Source organism: Apis mellifera, linkage group LG10 (genome assembly GCF_003254395.2).
Source record: "Apis mellifera strain DH4 linkage group LG10, Amel_HAv3.1, whole genome shotgun sequence".
In the NCBI taxonomy this organism is placed as follows: Eukaryota; Metazoa; Arthropoda; class Insecta; order Hymenoptera; family Apidae; genus Apis; species Apis mellifera.
The window spans coordinates 10,410,737-10,433,307 of NC_037647.1; the positions used below are offsets into that span (position 1 = coordinate 10,410,737).

Genomic DNA, 22,571 nt, shown 5'->3' on the forward strand with positions numbered 1-22,571 from the left:
GATTAAATTAAATATTGATATTAATTATTATATTTCAAGATGCAAATAAAATTTAATTATATTAAAATGTAAAAAATACGATGGTACAATCTTTTTATTAATTTACATATTTGAAGTTCAAAACAGAAAAACAAAATTTGGTATAAGGTAAATCATATAGTAAATAGTATTCTAACAGATAAAACTTCAAAGAAACAGTAAGAGGAAAAATATGAAGTTTGCGTGCTATGTTTAACCGAGTAGATTACATGGTTCAATTTGCATATATTCTGAAATTAAATAAGCGTTGTGAACTTTTGAACTTTTTGTTGAATAATAAAACTCGTATTTAAATAAGATTATTAGATAAAATCACTATATGTATACTTACAAACAAGCATTGTTCATGGGATAGTAACAAAGCTTTTATGAAGTAAATATTAAAAGTAGAATATAAATTTAATATAATAAAATAATACTTTGAACTTCAGGAAAAATATATATTTAAAACTTCTTATATAAATTTATTGTAAATCTAAGTTTTTTTGAAGTTTTAATACTTTTGCAACAGCATCTTTCAATATCTATTCAATATCTATTCAAATATCTTCTACAGCTTGTAATACTAAAATCTTGGCACAAAGTTTTCGATCAAGTATCTAAAGGCATCAATTGATTTACAACAAGATTATTTAAATGTTTCCTTTTCGTAAACTCGATGAAAAGAATCAGAACAAATTTGAAATACAAATAGCTTTGCTCTTGACAAACTGGGGCCGAAGTTCGATCCTCGACAGGTGGCTACGAATAGAATACGAATACGCTAGCGTATCGCTATTTATACCTTACGCGAAGAGAAGGGAGTTGATACTGCGCATGCGTACTTTACGAAATCAAAACTACGCGGGTAAGGTTAACGCGATTTCAAAAGTAGTATTGTATAACCTTTTGTTTCTTTAATTATTATAATTAATATATATTTTTTTTTATAAAAATAGTTTAACAATTGTGAAAAGGTATCTTAATATTAACATTAGAATATAATACAAAAAGTAATTTTGTATATCAAACGACGTATTAATAATTGAGAGTTAAAAAAAGAAAAAGTAAACAAAATTGAAGTAAAATTATTATACAAGAAAAAAAACTTGAAGAAATAAAATTGAATGCAAAAAGAAATGAGAGCATGGAAATACATAAGAAAAAGTAATAAGAAAGGACAACTGGAAGGTATAAGATAAGATCACAGTATTAATGGTAACCTTAAAAGATAAAATGGAAACAGAATGAGGACGGAGATTCAACAAAGAAATAGAGAAACGACGAAAAAGTAAACGTTGGTGGACGGGTTGGGTAGACTGAAACAACTGAAAATGATGAATTAAGCTTGGTCTTTTTCTCAACTCGATTCTCGATGTTGATGAATCGAATTGGATGATAGAACTTTGATATAGACGTAATAAAACCTATTCTTCATTCTTTAAAAAACATTTTTGACTTTTTTTTAAAAAGAAAAATTACTATTTAATGGTTTTTAGAAGATCATCAATATTAATTTGATTTATATAAGTATTATTGATTATATAAGTATTGATTTATATTGTTTATAAAAGTATCATTCTTAGTAATAAGCAATCTATAACCTATCACACCAATATTTCTAATATCTGCTAATTCTAACAGATCCAGTTGAATATATTAAGATAGTTCAACAAAAACTAAGCTGTTGCAGACCAACAGGATAAGAATTTCTTCTTCTTTTGCGTGTAAACGATTTTTCTAAAGTTTTAAACCTGTTATACCAAAAGTTTTTTCCTATCTCTTTTCTTTTTTTTTTTTTTTTGAATTCTACGTGTACAGAAATGCTGAAATCTGTGAGATTTTTAGGAAATTTTTACTTTCTTTTTAAGATGTTTTTTAATTTACAAAACAATACTTTTGAATATTTTCAAGAAAATATAGTCTTTCATTTATATTTTATCAGATTATTTTTTTTTTTTTTTAATTTTACTTTCCTTTTTAAATAGAGAGAGAGAGAGAGAGAGAGAGAGAGAGAGAGAGAGAGAGAGAGAGAGAGAGAGAGAGAGAGAGAGAGAGAGAGAGAGAGAGAGAGAGAGAGAGAGAGAGAGAGAGAGAGAGAGAGAGAGAGAGAGAGAGAGAGAGAGAGAGAGAGAGAGAGAGAGAGAGAGAGAGAGAGAGAGAGAGAGAGAGAGAGAGAGAGAGAGAGAGAGAGAGAGAGAGAGAGAGAATATCTGATTTTCTCGAGAGAAGATATCAGAAAGAGATTCTTTTATTTAAATAACTGGATCTGATATAGGTATTGAGTTCGTGGGAATGATTTCGATTCAATGATCGAAAGATTTTGAAAAAAGTTGAGCTGCAAAGCTTGTTTATGCTTATCCTTAGAAGGAAGGGGAATCCCATTCGCTCTATAACTCCGGATGTGCTTTAAAATTCAGTCAGTATGCTTCTATTGTGATCCTCGTATTATGTTACCTTCGTGTTACACTGTATATTGGATACAAGAAAGAATGAAATTAATTTGATTGAAATAATTGTCACAGCAAAAAAATCCGATTTTAATTAATTCAATATTTAATTACTAAATTATTATATTGTATTTAAACCTGACTTATAATTTAAATTTTAAGAATAAAAGATTTGAATTGAATAAAAATATTTTATTAAAAAAAAAAAAAAATGGAAAATTGGTTAAAATCAGTGATCGACAATTGATTCTTTCTTTTCAATCGATTCAAAATTGAAACTCATTGTCACACGGAAAGAAGAACACGAAATTACCTCGGTTTTCTATACCAAGTTCCCTTTTCTTGGGAATCTAGTAGGAGGGTGAATTTTTCCCGTAGAGTTTGTCCTATTCCATGAAAAGAAAGTTTCTTCGCTCGGTAGAATAACGTTCTTTAGAATTCCAAGTTGATTCAGATTCACTGTAGGATTGTTGTTTGCCTAGCAACCTCGATTCTCCCATATATTCATATACTGTGCACTTAAATTTATGATTTATCATCCGCGATTAATTTTATATTTTGATATTAAATCATTGTTATTGATCAATATTGAAAATACTCGATATTATCCAATTTTATATTTCAATAACAATCCATTATGCAACTATTCAAAATATTCGATATTATCCAATTTCATAATTCGCTAATAAAATGTTGTGTTAATATCCAAAATATTTGATATCATTCAATTTTATATTACCATTAATCCATCGTATCAATATTCAAAGTATTCGATATCATTCAATTTCATATTTCCTTAATAACTCATTGTATCAATATCTAAAATATTCGATCGTATTTCGCTATTAATCTTATGTCGATATCTAAAATATCTAATTTTATATTTTCTCAATAAAATATATTAATATCTAAAATATCTTAATATTATCTAATTTTATATTTCGTATATTATTAACTTATTATGTTACCTTTAAATGTTCAATATATATCGTCCAATTTTTAATTTCAATAATTTTTCCCCATCACAAAAATAAAATCAATAATATTAATGACGTAGAACAAGAAAAGAACGAAAAAAGTTATTTTTGGTATCAATTAGTTAACTCAACCTTTGCACGTTGGAATCGTAAAGCTAGTGGATTCGAGGGAAAAGTAGTCGACGAAGGAAAGGAGATAAGATAGACAATCTCTCGGCTTTCGATTTTGTAGTTGCGGTATTTGTTTGGACGAGGAATACTAGGAATACTGTGTGAAATAGAAGAAAACCGTGTGGGTGGCAGATGTGCTCTGGCTTACCGGCAGATTTAAGGTTGAAGCGCAAGCCTAAAACGCATGGACGCATGCGCATACATATATACACATTTTCGTGCTCGTGGATACGTGCCGAGCTTTTACAAATGGAAGGATAAATATTAAACGAAACTTGTGTGTGCACCGCGGTTGTTCGAAGTGGCTGAATGTCCAATAATGAATCCATAATCTCTCTACCTTAATAATGAAGCTTATAAATTAACGGTGCATGGTTCTGTTTTTTAAGATTTAAAAATTATGATTTTTAGTTCGCAAATACAATATCAAAATAAATAAATGAATTAAATAATTAATGAAAATGTTTTGGCACTTTTTTGAATTATATTATGAATAATAGTACACTTATATGATGATTTTTTTAAATTTGATGATCGATTTTAATATTGTGAAAAACAAAATGTCAATGGAAAATGGATTTATTTAATTGTACATACAAAGATTTAATAAATTATTTCAATATATAAATAATCTTATATTTCTATGAGATTTTTTCGGTAATAAAATTTCAATACGAAACGAAAATGCATATTGTTATTACAAAACGCGTGTTTCTGAAATGTTTGTATTTACCATTTCATATTTTGTATATCTTTGACTGTTTTTACTTTGTGCTTTTTTGTTTCTTGTAAAAATTCAGGGAATAAATAAATTTTTCAACGTTTTCACTATTCCTCGATAAATTGATTAAAATATAAATTTTATCTGAAAATTTTATAAAAATAATATTAATAGTAAATAATATTTCTAACAAATACTAAAATAAAAATAATAATTAATATTAAATAAATACTTATAATGCTATTAATAAATTTAAATACTTATAATAATAATAATTTTGACTTTGAATCACTTAAAAATCATTTTATTTATTCACAGAATTTTAGAAAAAAATTTCCATTTGTCGAGTTTATGTATATTGTTACAAAATAAACGTATGTATGAAAAAATATGCATATGTATATGTATGAATGAAGACAACCTTCCATTCTATTCTATTATTCTTGTTTCTTCCAATTTTCGTTTATTTCTGAATTTCTAATTCATACGAAATTTTCATTCATCATTCATCTTCAAATATGCATTTTAAAAGAATTCTCGTGATACCTCTCATTTTAAAATTTTTAATTTCTCCTTCTTAATTCTTCCTAATTTTATTTACGTACAGTTCATTTTCGACAATTTGTTTTAACACAATATCAATATTTCAGATGGCGTGCAAATAATTCTTCTCACAGACTACTAACTTTACTATTTCACTCCTTCTGTTCATTCATCGCATTAAAAAGTTTCGTATTCAAATTTTATCTAAAAATTCTCTCACGTTTCTTCTCTCGCATCTCTAATTTTTAATTGCATAAATCTCGTCACACTTTTTCGTCGTTTCACGCAATTTTCAGGTTTTCCCACTATATCTTCGCATTTTCCACTGGCATGCGGGCGTTAAAACAGATCTCGAACTGTTTTTTTCTTTTTTTTTTTTTTATTCCCAGCCGCAATGTCTTCCTCTCGTAAATACCAGAATAAGAATTTGCATGGAAATTTTACGTTCTCTGTTCAATACCATAAAAAGAGAGAATCACGCTCAGTTTTTCCTTCTTCTTCTTCCTCTTCGAGCCATATTCCTCCATCGATTTTCATCGATGATAGATAAATATACATATTGAACTCTCTTTTCCATCTTCCACGTTTGTAATTCTCAGACTGGAAAACATTCAATTGACACGTGTGGCCAGGGAGCTCGAACTCCACTACTTTCTTCTTTTGCGGAGAATGCCTGTTTCTTTTAAATCTTTGGCCGAAAGAATTCGTATGCAAATTCCGAAAACAGATGTGCCGGAAAAGTCAAATCGATTTCTCGCCTCTTCCATTTTTCGTTTTTCTTCTCCTTCCTTTTCTTTCTTCCCTTTACCCTCGAATCGTGGCACACGCAGATCAAGAGATTTTTTTTCGTATTAATGAAAAGAGGAAAATGGAGATTCGGTATTTTCTTCCTCTTTTATGATTTCTTCCTTTGTCTTCCTCTCTTTATCGCGCTACAAATATTCATTCTTCCCTCCGTTGTCATCGAACGATACAATGCTGTATCTTCGTTTCTTCAAGAATAAACTCTGTAAGAAGATAAAAATGTAATCTTTGAATATAAATTGGTGGTAAGAAAAAAATTATTGTACTTGTTTAAAACAATGTCTCTTACTTGAACAAACCTCTCTTGTGTTTCTTACTTACTGTTTTTTTGAAAGTAAAGAAGAATTTCTCAAACTAAGGAATTTTATTTGGCAAATCATTTTTGATTGTATATCAATTAATGCTCTATTTTTGATATTTCTATCTTTTGCTCAATATCGTGAATTTCTATCATATTTCAAATATGAAATACGCACAATGTTCAATTAAATATAAATTTATTAGCTGTACCTGATGTACCTGAAACATGAATGCATATTTATGAGTATTTCATTTATAAAAATTTAAAATTATGAAAAAAATGCAGAAAAAATAAAAATTTACCAATTTGAGGAAATTTTCTTTCACTTAAGATTATTTCGAACTCAAAATTTCCATTTTTCGAATTGCAGAATCGATCAATTTACGAGAAACAATTTATCACGATTAACATTTTTTTCTCGGGAATTTCTTCAAATTCTAAACTTCTCCACTGCAAATATAAAATAAAAGCTCATAAAACTTGTAACAAGTTCCACATTGTTCTTTCGAATTCTTTTTTCTTCTTCCGCTCTTTACCATTTTAAGAGAGAAGAGAATCCACGGAAAGATTAAAAAATAATAGTATTGTTCTTTATCGTTTAATTTTTTCGTTACAATCCATTTTCATTTCCGTGTTTCCCACGAACGAGCAACCTTCTTGAGAGTTATTTCTATAGACACGGGGGCCAAAAGGTACATAATATTCTATTCTTCTTTCAAATACAAATCGCGGCGCCGAAAACTTGGTTTCATTTAAGTTTTATTGTGGCAAGTTTACATAGAAATATTAGGATACCAACTTCTTCCAGAGATTTCAAATTAATTTACATTCCACTTTTCTTTTCTTCTTCCACTGTTCGAAGGAAGAAGGTTCGTGTTCCTCACGATACGATTTAATTTATGCTTCAACACGAAATACTATTTTGAAACAATTCAACAATTCAAGTTCTTCTACTTCTCTGGGAGTAACGAATTACAAGATGGAAGGGATGGGTTTGTTTTAAAATTGCCGCGAAAATTTTGTTCTAGTGATAAGAAAAGGAGAAAAAATTTATCGTGATTGCAATATTATTTTGAAGGAGAAATAAAAAAAAATTGTGATCAATAAATAAGAAAAAAGGGAAGAATAAAAAATAATGAACAAAATGAAAATGGAAAATATATTTATCACAGATAAAAAAAGAAATAGGGAAATCGATAAAATGTGTTATATAGAAAAATAGGAAAATTTGAAATAAATTAAAAATTTTAAGCAATAATAAATAATAAATAAAATAATTGAAAAGAAAACGTATCTATTAAAGATAAAAAAAAAAAGAAAGAAATAATGAATGTAATGAAATATATGAAAGAATTCAGAGAAATACATCAGATGGAAGAATCCAGAGAAATACACTATTCCTGATGTTCAATTTTATTCAATTACGACTTCGTTTTGGATTCGATAAATTCTATTAGATTGCTTATCGATTAACTTCGTCTTCAATAATTTCTTCAATTCAATAATTTCTGTTAAGTTACTGTATACGAAATGATTGATTTCATAAATTTGTAAAAATATTAAAAAATATGTGACTAAATGTATCGTTGAATATACGATGTATTGAATAATATTTATTACACATTAATTTAAATCCTTGATACTCGATGAATGCAACTTGAATTTATCAATTGTCTTGTTATAAAGAAATAACTTGTGTATTATGATAAATTATACTTCAATGTTAAATTCGGGTATTTTTTTTATAGATTGAAAATTCGACATAACCTATAAAAAACTCGCTGTCAATATTAATAGAATCTTTGAAAAATATAATTATAAAAAATTAATATTTCATTATAATCAAATTATTCAAAATAATTGTAATAATTCTTATTTAAATTTATCGAGTCAAAGTTCTCAATTAATGTTATTTTCAATAAACCTACAAATATCAATAGTTTTATTAAGTATTCAATCATTTCATTTGCAATCTAATCCAATCTAACTGAATATAGTTTATTATATTAGAAATTCATAAAAATTATTTAAATAAAATCTAAAAAGAAAAGAAAAAAAACACGATAAATTTTATCAACACACAAAAAATATAATAAAAAAAGAAGCGGAAAGTCAATAGTTCAATCTTACCGTTTTCTTTCGTTTTTCGAGAGCTCGGTGTACCTTCTTTTCTCCGTAAAACCTGTGGTGAGAGATCACATGCAAATATCAGGACACGAGATTTTCCACGAGATCCCAAGCTAATTTTTCCCGTCTCTTCTTTATTTTCTTCTCGTCGTTTCCTTCTCCGTTGATTCTTGAAAAGGAAGGAAGAGGGCGCCATGGAAACGGAGAGGTTTCGCAAGAGAAACGAAGGTAAGCGGCGTTAAATCGTCCGTAAAAATTCCACCAGTAATTGGCCGCTGAACTATTTTCCATTTTTCTTCGATCGTTCTTTTGGTATGTCGATCTTTTTAATACGTGGGTATTCTTCGCTTTACGATAACAGCATTAAGTTCTTCGTCGTAATATATTTGCATTGCTTTCCCTTGTGAAACCGATAAGTAGATAGGTATGTGAGTATGCATGTATATAAATGTGGAATTATATCGAGATATTCTGATGTTTCTCTTTCAATTCCTTTTTTTTTCAAATAATTGGTAAAAAAATTGAAATATATCTATTTATTGCAAACTTTTATAATATGTAGCTTTATAATTTATGTTTAAATGTATTAATATAGTGATATGTTTCTAGGATTAAGGAATTAATTAAAATTTAGGTTAGGATTTTATAAATTCAAAAAAATTTTATTCGATATGACTGAATTCCAATAGTAATCATAAAAAAACAAATATTGAAGAAGATTTAGATCTATTAAACGATATAAGTAAGTATTTTTATTTTATCATAAACAAAAATCAAAAGAAAAAAATTGATCAAAGATTAGAAATTTCATCCATAACTTTACGATTTGATTAAATATAGTATAATAATATAGTATACTATAGTATAATAATTCAAGAATTAAGAATCTAATTAAAGATTAAATTAGAATTTTATTGGATAATTACAAATAACAAATTTATGAAAAAGAAATATTTTCTTGATGAAAATTCATTTATTCTTTTTTTCGTAGCTAAGAACAGAAATTGAAGAAAGAAAAAAATTGATTAATATTAAGAATGATGTTCAATGTTCAGCAAGCAAAATATGTAAATCAAAGAAAACGAATGATATCGATTCGATTGAGGATGAATCGTGGGATACGATTGTCTGTATCGATACCGGTCAGGATTCGATTAGGACTTAAGTGGATTATAAACGACGTACTTGCAAATCAGTTCTGCTCGGCAATAATTAACTATCGGCAAGGAGTTCGCTTTAAGCCGTATACCTTGTGCGGCTTCCCTACCGTGATTACCTACGGACGGAAATTGAGAGCTCGTTGCGTTGTCGACGACAATGGACCACTCCACGATCCTGTGTAAACCTCGTTTTCGATCTACTGGCTCCTGGTCACTTAGACATTGCACTCATTATTAATTATTAATTAAATAATTAGAGATTTCTTCTTATATGCATTCATTTTTCGAATCTTTATGCATAATTATTATTATTATTATTATTATTACTATTTGAGAAACTTAGAAATAATCTTTCGTGTTTTTGTATTTATATTTGTGTATAATTAATATTTTTTTGAAGATTTTTTTACATGTATACAACTTTATGTGTACAACGACTTAAAAATTTTATTCATATCTTTGTAAGTAATTATTATTTTTTAGAAAAATGTATAAAATTTAGCAAAACTTTTAAAAAAAAGATATTCTTTTATTCATAATTATTTATATTTTTATATATAATTTTTTTGATGAAATGTAGAAATAGAATATTTGTATTTTCGTATTTCGAGAATGAGCATTTTTCTAAAAAGTATCATCCATTTGATCATGAAGAACGTATAAAACGAGATAAAAAGAGATCATGTTAAAAAATTGATTTCATATTTGAAAGTTGTTAATCATATATTGTTTATTTTACATATTTTTCATATTTTCCACGTTTCGCGTATATTCTTTTTAAATATGTGTTCAAAAGTATGTTTAAAAAGCATGTTTTATATTCGTTCATCGTATTTATTTTATAAAATTCGATATTATATCAAAGATTGTATTGATATTTATCGAAAATACGAGTAAATTTTTGAATAAATTAATATTAACTATATAGAACAGTGTCAGAGAATTTCTAATCGATACGATTAAAAGTTTTTGGAAAAGTATGATATCTTAAAATAAAATTCAGTTTTGAACGATGATTTTATATATCCAAATTATATTACAAACATAAGTGAAATTTCGAAAGGTAAAATTTATTGAAAAGCTGGCACAAATTGAATGACGCTTTTGGAGCAAATTTAAATATACACACATCTCTCTGTAAATATACGTCGAGTTAGTTTTAATTGACGAAGGTCATCGATTAATTACTTATTTTCACATTCTATATAATTTTACGTATATTCGTATGTTTTCATGTAAAATGTTCACGTTATATTTCACATATTTTATTTACTTGTTTTGACTTGTATTTTACGCGTATAAATATTCGCAGCTCTGTTATGATAAAAATATTAAATAAGAAGAGAGAAATGTCGATTCGAAAAAGATAAAAATAGGTGAAATTAAATTTTTCGTGGAATTTTTAAAAATAAAAAATAAAGATCTAATCTTATAAGTCTCGATAAAGTTGATGAACTTGTCGTGGTAAAATTACTACTTCATTGCTGAATTCTATTATGGTCACTTTCAAAGTGCTTCCTTTGGGAAACTATGCTCCGATATCATCGTCTTGTCTATCCTCTTCGACAACTTTGAAAATGGTTTCGGAGGATGACCTTCAGAACTTCCATCGTGGTACTTTCGATATTGTGATGATCAATAATCTTCTTCTCGAAAGATAGAGAGAATATTGAGAGAATTTTTATGACTTTAATGACGCAATAACAATTCTGAAAACCAATCCACAAAATTATCATTAGAATAATTGAAAAGATAACATTCATAGTGATTTCATTAAAATATTGAAACAAGAATATTTCTGATAATTTCTGAAAGTTATAAATGATGCTCTGAAAAACATTTCACAAAATCATTTTCAAATTTGTTGAAAGAAAAACATTTCGATTATTTTTGAAGATCTTGAATAACAGTTTTGAATCACTTAAAATATCGAAAGAAAAATATTTCAATCAATCTCCAAAATATTGAAAATAGATATTTTGATAATCTTAATAATTTTATACAATTATATTATTCGTACACCATTCCACAGAGTCAATATTATTTTCAATAATAAACAGAATTAATATCAGCACATAACCTAAAAAAAAAAGACATTCAAATACACGATAATTTAACCATGACACCTTTATTGTTAGATCTGGCTTATATGGTATATATATATACATATATTTTCAAACCCCGAATTCGATTAGTTTCTTGTTATCCATTGCGCTTGACGGGTAGACAACCGAACAATGCACACGAATATACACGAGTAGCGTGCAATTACTTTGCAATCAGCACGCGAGCATTTCCTTCCTGGCGTTGAGAGGAGGCGGAGGAGCGTCGATGCCCTGTTTTCGCAGATTAGTAGACGTACTTATGCATGTTTAAAGTACGTGTAAGAAGTGCAGAAGACGTCGAAGCCAGTGCCGTTCCTTTACCTTGTGTTATTAAAAGGACGACATCTCTAACAGATCTAATATGACGTCCCTCATCTCCCTTCACTTCCCTTTCAAAGGAGGAGACGCGAAGATGTTTGTATTGGCTGTGTGTGTATATAAACGTGTAGTGGAGCGCCACGTGAAATGAGAAAGACTTTACAAGGCTCTGGAGCTTAAATTAGATTAGACTGATTTAATGTCATTCAAAATCTACCTACTGGCGTTCACCGTGGATGTCACGTGAATTTAAAGCGAAATTTAATATTTTTAGTGATTGTACAAGGTGAGTTATATTTTTAATAATTGTATTTGCGGTTGGATGCAAAAAGGGATTCAGGCTTTTTTCGAGTAAAATAATTAAATATATTCTTTTTTAGTAATTGGATTTTTTTTTTATGGATGGCCTATAAATTTGTCTTAAAAATTAACGAGGTTATAACACGTTTCATTCGGTTAGCCAAGAAATTCTTATTCTTCTAAAAAAATCGAAATTGATCAATTGTCATTGATTGCTCTTAAATTAAATTAGATTGATTTATTTTGATTATATTTGGATTGTGCTATTTTTTTTTTTTATTTTAAGAAAGAGATCATTCTTTTTTATCCAATTGGAAATTATTGAACCAATAAAAATTTTTGTTTGTTTTTATTTTTCTTGTTTTTATTTTAAAAACGAGAATGACTATATTCTATTTATTTATTCGATTTTTATGAGAGAAAATGTTAATATTTCTAAGTATTCTATTTTTTATTTAATAACAAAGATGCACGAGTTCGAAAATATTTTATATAAAAAAATTTAGATAAATATAAATTCTATAATATACAATTTTATAATTTAGATACACTTTCCTTACAATATAATTATGAAAATATAAAGGCAATTGTGCAATATGATAAATATTTTATTTTAACAAATTTGAAACAGTTTCAGAAGTTTGAATATATTTACTTATAGGGATTTAAACGAACAAATTTTATTCTACATTTTCGATTATTATTATTTTTTTTTTTTTTTGATGTAGATTCACTCTATTCTTAATTATAGCATGAACGATATTGTATGTAATGTATACATATACATGTTATTTTCGAAATATAAATTTGTACATTGCCAACTGCATGAAAAAGTTTCTGTAATATCGAGCATATCGATTGTTATATGAAATACAATGACTATAAAATTTTTGTATTTGCACATATCTTTATTTTTCGATAAAATATTTTTTTCGTTATATTTTAGATTTTACTTTCATATTACTACATCTTTTCAGTTATAGTATAAACAATAAGATTAATATGATACGAAATATAATATAATCATAGTATAAGATAGTGTTTCATCTATTTTCATTTCATCAAATTTAAATTTGCTTGTAATTCGATTGTAAGTAATCAACAATTTTTATATGTCAACTTTCAACTTTCCAAAAATGTTCCATAAATATTCCATAAACTTTCCATCAATATTCTGAATATTTCAATATTCAAAGTATTTATATTGATAAGAGTATTTATATTGATAAGAGAATTATTTTCTGTCTTATTTATTCTCGAAAACAATTCTATCTTTGTCTCGTTTCATCTCACGCTAATTGAATTCTCAACAACTCAATAAATAAATCTCAATCAACATCCTGTACTATACATCATAAGACCTTAACAATTACACGAACTCACTATTATGATGTGAAATATAATATATCTAGATTTATTAATTAATCATTCAAATAATGTAACACGTAAAATAATTTTCAAATATTTATCACTGAGAGATCACTGTATTTTATATTAGTTATTGTATATTTTACAAAGAATATTTTCATCCAAATTTTTATACATTTCCACTTTATAAAAGATTACATGTGAACAAAGGAAAGACACAGCAAAAATTAAAGAAAAAAAATGAAGAACGAAGAGAGAAAATGCTTAAACACGGTAAACATCGTAATAACAGGCATACCAACCAACCAATGAAGAAAGGTCGTTAACGAAACTCGTTAACGGCGGGGCATCGAATATTGACGCGGGCATTAAATGCATGGAGAAACAATTAGAAATTAAACACTTTTGGCCTGGATCGGCAAGTGGCAAGGTTAATTGGTCTGTTTCCTTGTCACGTGTGACGGGAGGACAATTAATTACTTTCACGCGAATCCCCGTTCACACCCGCTTGCTGTCGTCTGTTAATTATATGCCCAACCGTATTGTGTGAATATGCAATCGAGCTTTGCCATTGGTCCAAACGCAAACATATCGAAATACGACGCGATTGTTGTGCGAACGATATTTAACCTCAAAAATGATGGATAATAATTAATGGATATTAAAGATAACGACACTTTTTGCTTTTATCTTTTCGTTTTCTTCTCTAGATGGAAAACTATGCGAATTTTAAAATTATCCGTATATTAATTAGTTTCCAAAGAGAATAATATAAAATATTAAAAAATATTACGAATATACGAATATCTGTACGTATACAAGTGGCTACTAAAGAAATATATGGTCTAATATTGGTGATTGTCTAGAGGGCGACACTTTCTCCTTTCGCCTTTTCATTTTCTTTCAATTGAAGATTGTCATAGGAAATTAAAAATTTTTGTAAGGAAATTTAAAATTATGAGTGTCTTAGTGTGTATAGTTATTAAATCTCGGAAGATAAGACTGTTGGAAAATTTATAGATGTGTAGAAGTGTGATATGTAGAAAAATCTAACAAGAATGATTATGGCTATTGAAGACGTTTTATTCAGAAAATATAGGTTAGAAATATATAAAATTAAATGAGAAAATATTACTAGAAAGTGATATATTTCTATTTTATATTCTATTTCTTTCTAATTAGAATTTTTTAGCAAAATTGTGGATGCACTAGTGTATAATATTTAAGGTTAGAAAAAATATTATTATTGATTATATTATTATTTTTTTATACATTTATAAAGAAGTTCAAAGGTGATTGATTGATATGATTACTGAAGATATTTAGAAAATATTATATACATTAGAATAATAAATTAATATTATCGGAGAGCAATTTTTCTTTTTATCTTTATATTAAAAGTCATCATATGAAATCCGCAAGTTAAAAAAACTTTAAAGTTACATTATATTATTTAAAACGTAAAATATATCATATTAAAAGCTTATAGATATACAATTAGATATAAAATTGTTCAAGAGTGATTACTAGAAATATTTCATTAGAAAATATAGATTAAAATGTACATAACCAATGTCGAAGTTATTTAGCACTGGTATAATCTATCAATGTATTTCTCAACATAAATGTTAATAACAATATTAGCTTTCCAACAGTAATCTTTTTCAAAAGACATAAAATATTACAATACGTAATCACTGTTATACAATAAAAATATCAGATCGATCCGATTTTGATGAAATATGAAATATTTTCATATTATGCTATTTTACGTTAAAATAACATAATGCCAGTGAAAATTAATCGACATAAAAAAAAAAAAAAAGAAAAGAATTCAATTGTACGATCAAATGAATAGCAAAGCTCGATAAATACTGCAATGGCGTAAGAATACAGGGAAATAAGTTCCATTATAGCAATCAATGCAGTCGAAGTTATACACACATATATACATATAAGAGTGCTTTATTATACGAGAACAAGATATTCAATCGCGAGAAACGATTTGCAATTTACAGTTTATTATTAATTAACATTTCATTTGACTATGATCTGCTCATCTTTTCGCTCTCAATTTCTTTCTTTCGCATTTGTCGGTTATCCATCGACAAAATATAAGCACTTGTTAACGTTTCTCGTTTTCGTATCTCTTTTTCTCTCTCTCTCTTTCTCTCCCTCAACTCTCAATTTTCTCTCTCGTTTCAGAACAAAATAGTGCAGATACGTGAAAACCAGGAAGTTTAATCCCGTTTCCCGGGTTATTTTTTCAGAATTATTACGTAACACGTTGATTGTATCGCGATGCAATGTTTTTCCGGTCAAAAATTGCTTATAAAAATTTAATTGAAAAGAAGAAAATGACCGATTCGCATAAATTTGCTAAATTGCGTATAACTTGTGTGGTTTCTTATTTTTCACCGGGAAAAGAGTGTTCATATTTCTCCCCTTTTTAACACTTTGAATTATTGAAGATAAAAATTAATTAGATTTCATCCTTTAAAATTAAAAATGATAAAAAGATAGGGACGAATTTCGAGTTCTTTCAGAATTCTTGAGACTCCTAGTGGAAAATTAAATCAAAGCGAATTCTTAATTATGGCTTGCGCAAGTCAAGCTTCTCTGTACTTTCAAAAAAAAGAAGTAATGGAAGATACGAAATAAAATTTTTTAAAATAAATCTTTTACTCCTCGAAAAATATTAATCTAACGAATTATATTATTTTCTCTTTATTTATTCGTTTGTAGAATAATAAAAATTTTAATTCATCACATATTGCTGACAATTATAGATACGGTTCATCAGTTTATCAAGTTTATCGATGCCATAGTTAAGTGTATATGCATAAGTCGTTACACGTTTGGAAATCCATTTTCATCGAAACAAAACGTTATTTTAATCATTATAATCCGGCTCAGCAATAATGTATATAATAATACGAACAAACAATTATAGCAACCATCTTCGTATTGCACGATCAAATAGTCAATAGTCGAGATATATATATATATGTATATATATATATATATATATATATATATATATATATATATTCTGCGAATAATCACGAGATGGGTGTTGGTAATTCCAAATGTAGCGAAATCAAAGTTTTAACGTTGCACAATAAGCTTATTTCGTAATCGTTCAGAGTTGTTTATAAACGATATCGTGCAAAGTGTGAAATATTTGGAATTAATTAAAACACTCTCGACGCGGAACAATAATTCAACTACCTCTCTGTACGTAATAATTCACGATTGAAAAGAAAGTTGTTTTCAATTTCCAGGCAAACAAATGATTTCTTTTGGAAAATTATTCGGCGAGCCAATTGTTATGCAAAATTGTTGTGTTAAAATACCGAAAATAAAAAATTGATTTCATAAATTTTATTACGAATTATGTAAATCGTAGAATTTCTTCCTTTAAAAATTAACGAAAATTATATATTTTAAAATCACAAGAGTTTCCATGATTTTCGATGTAAATTATTTTTATTTATTATTATTTTTATTATTTATATTTATTATTATTTATTATTATTTATTATAATATTATAATATATATATATTATTATATTTATTTTTATTATTATTTATATTTTTAATTAAAAATTGTAAACAAAATGTTTGTTCTTTTTTTCACTCTTTTTTACAACTCGTCCCTTTTTCTAAATTAAGTGACACGACATAAGGAGTCGTTGGACCGTGCATAAATCTAATATCAAATGTATATACGTGTACAAAGTTTCGAAGTGATTAATTAAAGATAATCTCATAGAATTTTACCCGAGTCTCTTCCTTTTTTTGAATAGTTTTACTTCGAGTATTTTACAGGATCGATTAATCTTTCAGTTATATGGATATCACGACACGAAACTGCTTCAATGATTGGCAGTAACTATCTCTTTTATTCGTAATTTCTCTCTATTTTTAGAAAACTTGTCGTGTAACGATAATTTAATATCAAAAGTATAGATATTTACAAAAAAGATATCATTATCTCTTCAATCTCGATGATTTTTTTCCCCTTCGAAACCATTAGGTTAAGTTAGGTTAGGTTTTCAATCAAATTTATCGCTATAAATAATGCAAACTGTTAAATTGACTTTTTATTGAACTTTTATTCGAAATAAACTTCTGAATTAACATCACAATCGAATGTCGAACAAAAAATCTATTTAATTTCTTGATTTATATTAAATTTTGCGTTTTAGGTTAAATTAATAAATAAGGTTAATTCAAATTTCAGCACAACACTATTTAAGGTTATCTTAATAAATAATCTTGATATAAAAAATGATAAATTTTGTGATCACTGTATATGAATTAAACGAAAAATGTAATGAAAATAACAAATACATATGAATGAGTAAATTGAAACGGTAAGTAGTATAAGTAGAGGTTAAGTCAGACGTAATCGAGATTCTCTTTCTTTATCTAGATTAAAAACGTTTCACTCGATAATAACAATGGTTTACGGATCGTGTGTCGTAATTTCGTAGCAATCGCAATCCGTGATTCTAAATTCCGTCTCTCGTATTCTCATAACGTCAGCTCAGTCTGCTTCGACCTATCTTCTACATCGGCTTCTTCCTATTGCTAGTAGCTCCTCGGTAGTAGGTCGTGATCTTCTTAGATGCGTGGAATTGTCGCAACGAAACTCGTTATCTCGTGTCTGGAAACAGAACAAGCCTTCTAACCACAGTGTCACGGAATGGAATACGACAGATGTTCGTCAACTATACTGAAAATCATGGATAAATAAAAATCAAAATTACGTGGTATATTTAATTTCTTATATTTCAATATTTTTTATTCATCGTTTTTTCCAAATATTCCTTAAAAATATTAAAATATTTTGAATTTATTTTCCTTATTTATTTTCTCTTTACGTAATATTGTTGTGCTTGCAATTGTTGAAAGTTTTGGAATATTTTTCTTTAATTAAATATTCAATTTCAATTTTTATTTTTGATTATTTTCTAAAAAGTATTTTAGATCTTTTTTTTTTTTTACTTTTTGAAATATTAAAAATCTTGATTGCTTTTATTTAAACAAATATATAACTCATTTTCTATTTTTAAATTTTATTTAAAAATATTTCAGATTTAGTTTCCAAAATATCGGTGTATTTGCAACTGAAAGTTAATCCCAAATGTGTATTTTTGCAGATAAATACGACACATTTTCAGAGTAAATAGCGATAAATCTTTGACCCTTACAAACCTTTATCTTCGTACTTTCAACCATCTACAAATCCACGATTTACAACAAAACCTCTTTTTCTTTCCAATTCACTTTCACAACTAAAAAAATTCATAATCGAATAATATATTCTTCATTTTTTCTTGCATCCAATTACAATCCAACGAACAATTAATCATTTCGATTATTTTTTCTCTATTGACATATATCCATTTTTCAGAAATAGTTCCAAAAGCTATTGACTCTTCCATTCGTATTAAACAGCGTTACGGCCTAGACGTCACCGATTACGTTACCCTGGAAGTAGCTCGAACGAAACTCGTTATACCTGATACCAGAGTCATCCAGAGGAGCAGGTAAGAAAGAGGGATGCGGCGAATCGGTGGAGCGAGATCGTCTGGAACGAAAAGAAAGAAACTCGAGCGAGGCACGTGTTCGAGAAACGAAGCAAACCTCTAGTCTAACTTCTCTCTTAGACGAAGACGATACTAAAAATCAGATGTGCGAGAATGAGAAACAGAAACGTATAAGCGACAAGGAGAAATAAAGAAAGAAGTAGGAGGAGGCTAGGAAAAACCGACAAGGAGAGAATACTCGAACTATGGTAGAGAAAAGAGATACGTATCGAAGGGAAGAAGATAGAAATCGGTAGAAGAAAAGGGAAAGGATAATAAGGAAGAAGAGAGAAATATTCGAATAATAAAGATGGAAATAAGTAGAAAGAAAGTGAGATAATATAACGAATAAAGATAAATATCGGTAGAAAAACGAAGAAAAGTCAACGAGAAGGAAAACAATGGAGTAAAGAAACAACAAAGAGAAAAAATAACGAAAAAGAAAAGAAATAAGATAAGAAAATCTGAAAGAACCGATAAAGAGAAGTACCATCAACCGTGTGTTACTAAAAAGAAACGCGCAAACGTGACAAGGAACAAAAGCCAAATTTGACGAAGAAAAGAAACTTCCAATATATATATATATGGAATGTAAATTTTGGAAACGAAGAAAACTGAAAAAGAGATATAAACGTGTAAGAGAGGCCCTTACGCAGAAAAGGAAACGTGAAACCGTGAGACGAGGATACAATCCAGCAACCTCGATAGAGAAAAGGAAGCGCGCAAGCTGGGCTAAGAGGGGCAAGAGAGCAGTAACGGGAGTCGAGGAGGTGGAGGATGAGGCGGAGGAGTAGGAGGAGGAGGAGAGGAGAGATTTGTGAAGGTACGAGAAAGCAGCAGAGGTAGCAGCAGTGGCAGCAGCAGTGCCCGGGCATCAGGGCCACAGTTTGTAATGCGCATGCGCCAACGTATGTACGGTAGACGGTTGTTCCTGGTGCGGGCTGCAGGCGGCACGGAGCGAATGGGGGGGGGGCGCGGGGTGGATGTCAGAGGGTGCCCGTAGGAAGTTTATCGGCGGCGAGTGGCGGTGGGTGGGAGCGGTGGCTGAGGAGGAGGGGGTTGTAGGTGGACGGTGTGGAGGTGGAGGAAGAGGAGGAGGCATACTCCGTACACCGAGGATTTCCAGGTAGCAGACAGTCTACGGCCCGGGACAGAGGGACCAGGACCAGCCTCGGGAAGGAGAGCTCGTCGTGGACCCTCTTCTCCTCTCGTACACTCGTATCGTGATCTATGTATTGTATCATCGTTCAGTGTTGCTAGTGTTAACCTTGAATGTAGCGCAAGGTTCACGATTCAGTGTGATAATGAAATAGGATAACAAACTCGACAAGTCATCATCGATCTTTTGATGAGATTATATCGCTAGTGATTGGTAGTTGTCTTCGATAGATAAATATTATTATCGTGATAGATACGTATCGAACGTTGTCATTGGTGGATTATATCGAAGAAACCACCAATTATTGGTGGAGAAGTTTGGAAAGAAGATTGAGAAGACGCGAACGATGAGCGGAGTGGTTCGGCCGGGAACTGCTCGGAGCACGTGCCTCGCACGCAGAAGGCGCTCCGAGCGGCACCAGGTGCGCTAATCGAGGACCGATTTGTGGGAACGAAATTGTGACGGTGGTATCGATAAATAGAACGTTTCAAGGCACGTACACGCGTTCACGCGTTCGTTCTTTTTAACGAATTTCGGCGCATCGGTCACGTGATCTACGATTACTCGACGAGGGAAGGAAACCGGCAAGCAGGAATGCCAGCAGCAGCTCGTGCCGTGAACACTTCGAGGACGATCTCGATGATCGCTTCGTTGACCACTCTTTTTTTTACGTTCATCGGAATCGACGGCATGGGACATGTCAGTGGACACAACGTTGAACGGAATACTTTTCATCAAGGTAAAAAAACGATTTTCTTTTTTTTTTTTTTCTTTTAGTTTAGTTCAGTGACTAAAAAGTTTGGAATCAATGGAATTTAAGAATCGAAATGAAAATTAAACCTGAATATTATATTAGTGTATTTTTTAAATTTGTTAAGAAAACTAAAGTTTGTCGATGTTTGAGATGTTCGATTTAATTATAAAATAAACAAAAAATTCAAAGTGATTCCAAATTTCTGATATTGTGTTTAACAATTTTCTTTCTTTTTTTTTTTTCTTTTTTTCTTATTTTTTACTCGAAGAAGAAAGGACAATTATTATCGATTGTTCACAGAAGATAAGAAGTCGATCATGATTATTCTGTTTATTACATATCGTTCAGTGAAGATTGATCGATAGATCGGTAATTGTGTTGCTAATAGTAATGAACGTTGTGGAAATTTTAATTAATCGTCCATGGAAATCTCGATGAAACATTTATAGGATTTAAATTCTATCTGAATTTTGGTCACGTAAAATTTTGATAACACAATGATGAAACATCGATCAAAATTTTAAAATTACATCATGTCCCATATTTCATATTCCATATAAAAATTAGAATTTTCTTGCATAAAACTCTGGAAATAATAATAAAATTAATTATGTTTAATACAAATATCGATAAATACATAACCTTTAAGAATAATTATAGTGTAGGAATTAACAGTTAAAAAAACATCTAGACCAAATGAATTATTACAACGATAAAAAACAATAATTTATTATGTAAAAGCAATGTAAAAAGTTTATCACAAGAAAATTAATTAACCCGAATACTTTACACGCAAATGTCAACGAAAATTCGACGTAAGACGAAGAAGCAAAACACGCGAGCTAATTCGCGATTCTAAACATCTTTTTATAAATAATATAGATTCTTTTACAATAATAATTATTTGTAATATTTTATTATAAATAAACTTTTTGATTAATAATACAAAAAGTATATACAATTTTCGCTGAATTTTTTTAACCTAAAAATCTTAACCTAAAAATCTTAACCTAATCTTTGATTTAAATTTTTTTAACCTAAAAATCTCTAACCTAATCTTTGATTTAAATTTTCAAAAGTGTCAAAAAATATGAATCGTTACATATATTGTTATATATATATATATATTTTTTTTTTTTCATAAATAATAAAGAGACGCGAAACCAGATCAAACGGGTTAGTTTCACTTGCAACGGAAAGTCGTACATACCGATTTGTGAATAACGAGAGAACGTGGGGATGGAATGCATACAGTAACGCGTATTGACAGGTGAAAAGCGCGAAAATGAATTTTTGACAGGCCATCGGTAAATGTCTATCGCTACTCAACTAGTCCGACAGTTTTTCGATGGCATCGTAAGAGAAACCGCGCCAAAAATCACCTCTATTTGTACCCAACCTGCATACTTCATGACAAGTATCTCTAATGGATGGTGTATACCGGCAATTATTGTTTTATATCGTCCTCTCGATTCGCTTCGACGCTCGCTTCGATCCTACGAATATCTCTTTTGTACATCATAATGCGTGCATTATGAGTGCACATGAGATTATGCACGAGATACGATACGAATGCAGGAAATAACGAAGAAGTAAAAGAAAAGAAGGAAAATTTCCTATTGTTATATTGACAATAAAAAATATCGAATTGACTTTTAAATCGACAAGAAATATAAAATATGTTGTTCCTTTGATTCC

At 29.0% G+C, this 22,571-nt stretch overlaps 1 protein-coding gene and 1 long non-coding RNA gene across 4 annotated transcripts in view; both read left to right on the forward strand.

Annotated features, from left to right (window-relative positions):
- Positions 1-89: 89 nt before the first annotated feature.
- Positions 90-1,528, forward strand: LOC100576772. The gene is made up of 3 exons (XR_120295.3): positions 90-147; positions 596-886; positions 978-1,528. It is a non-coding gene; the product is annotated as an uncharacterized LOC100576772 (long non-coding RNA).
- Positions 1,529-20,094: 18,566 nt separating this feature from the next.
- The window catches only part of LOC726017 (lachesin), a 79,193-nt gene continuing 76,716 nt past the window's right edge, over positions 20,095-22,571 (forward strand). For 2 of the 3 annotated variants that reach the window (XM_026443445.1, XM_026443446.1), the window contains exon 1: positions 20,095-20,858. In XM_026443445.1, the coding sequence (XP_026299230.1) occupies positions 20,714-20,858 (145 nt within the window). In that variant the 5' untranslated portion in view covers positions 20,095-20,713. The remainder of the gene's footprint in view (positions 20,859-22,571) is intronic. The other variant, XM_026443447.1, reaches the window with a different exon arrangement.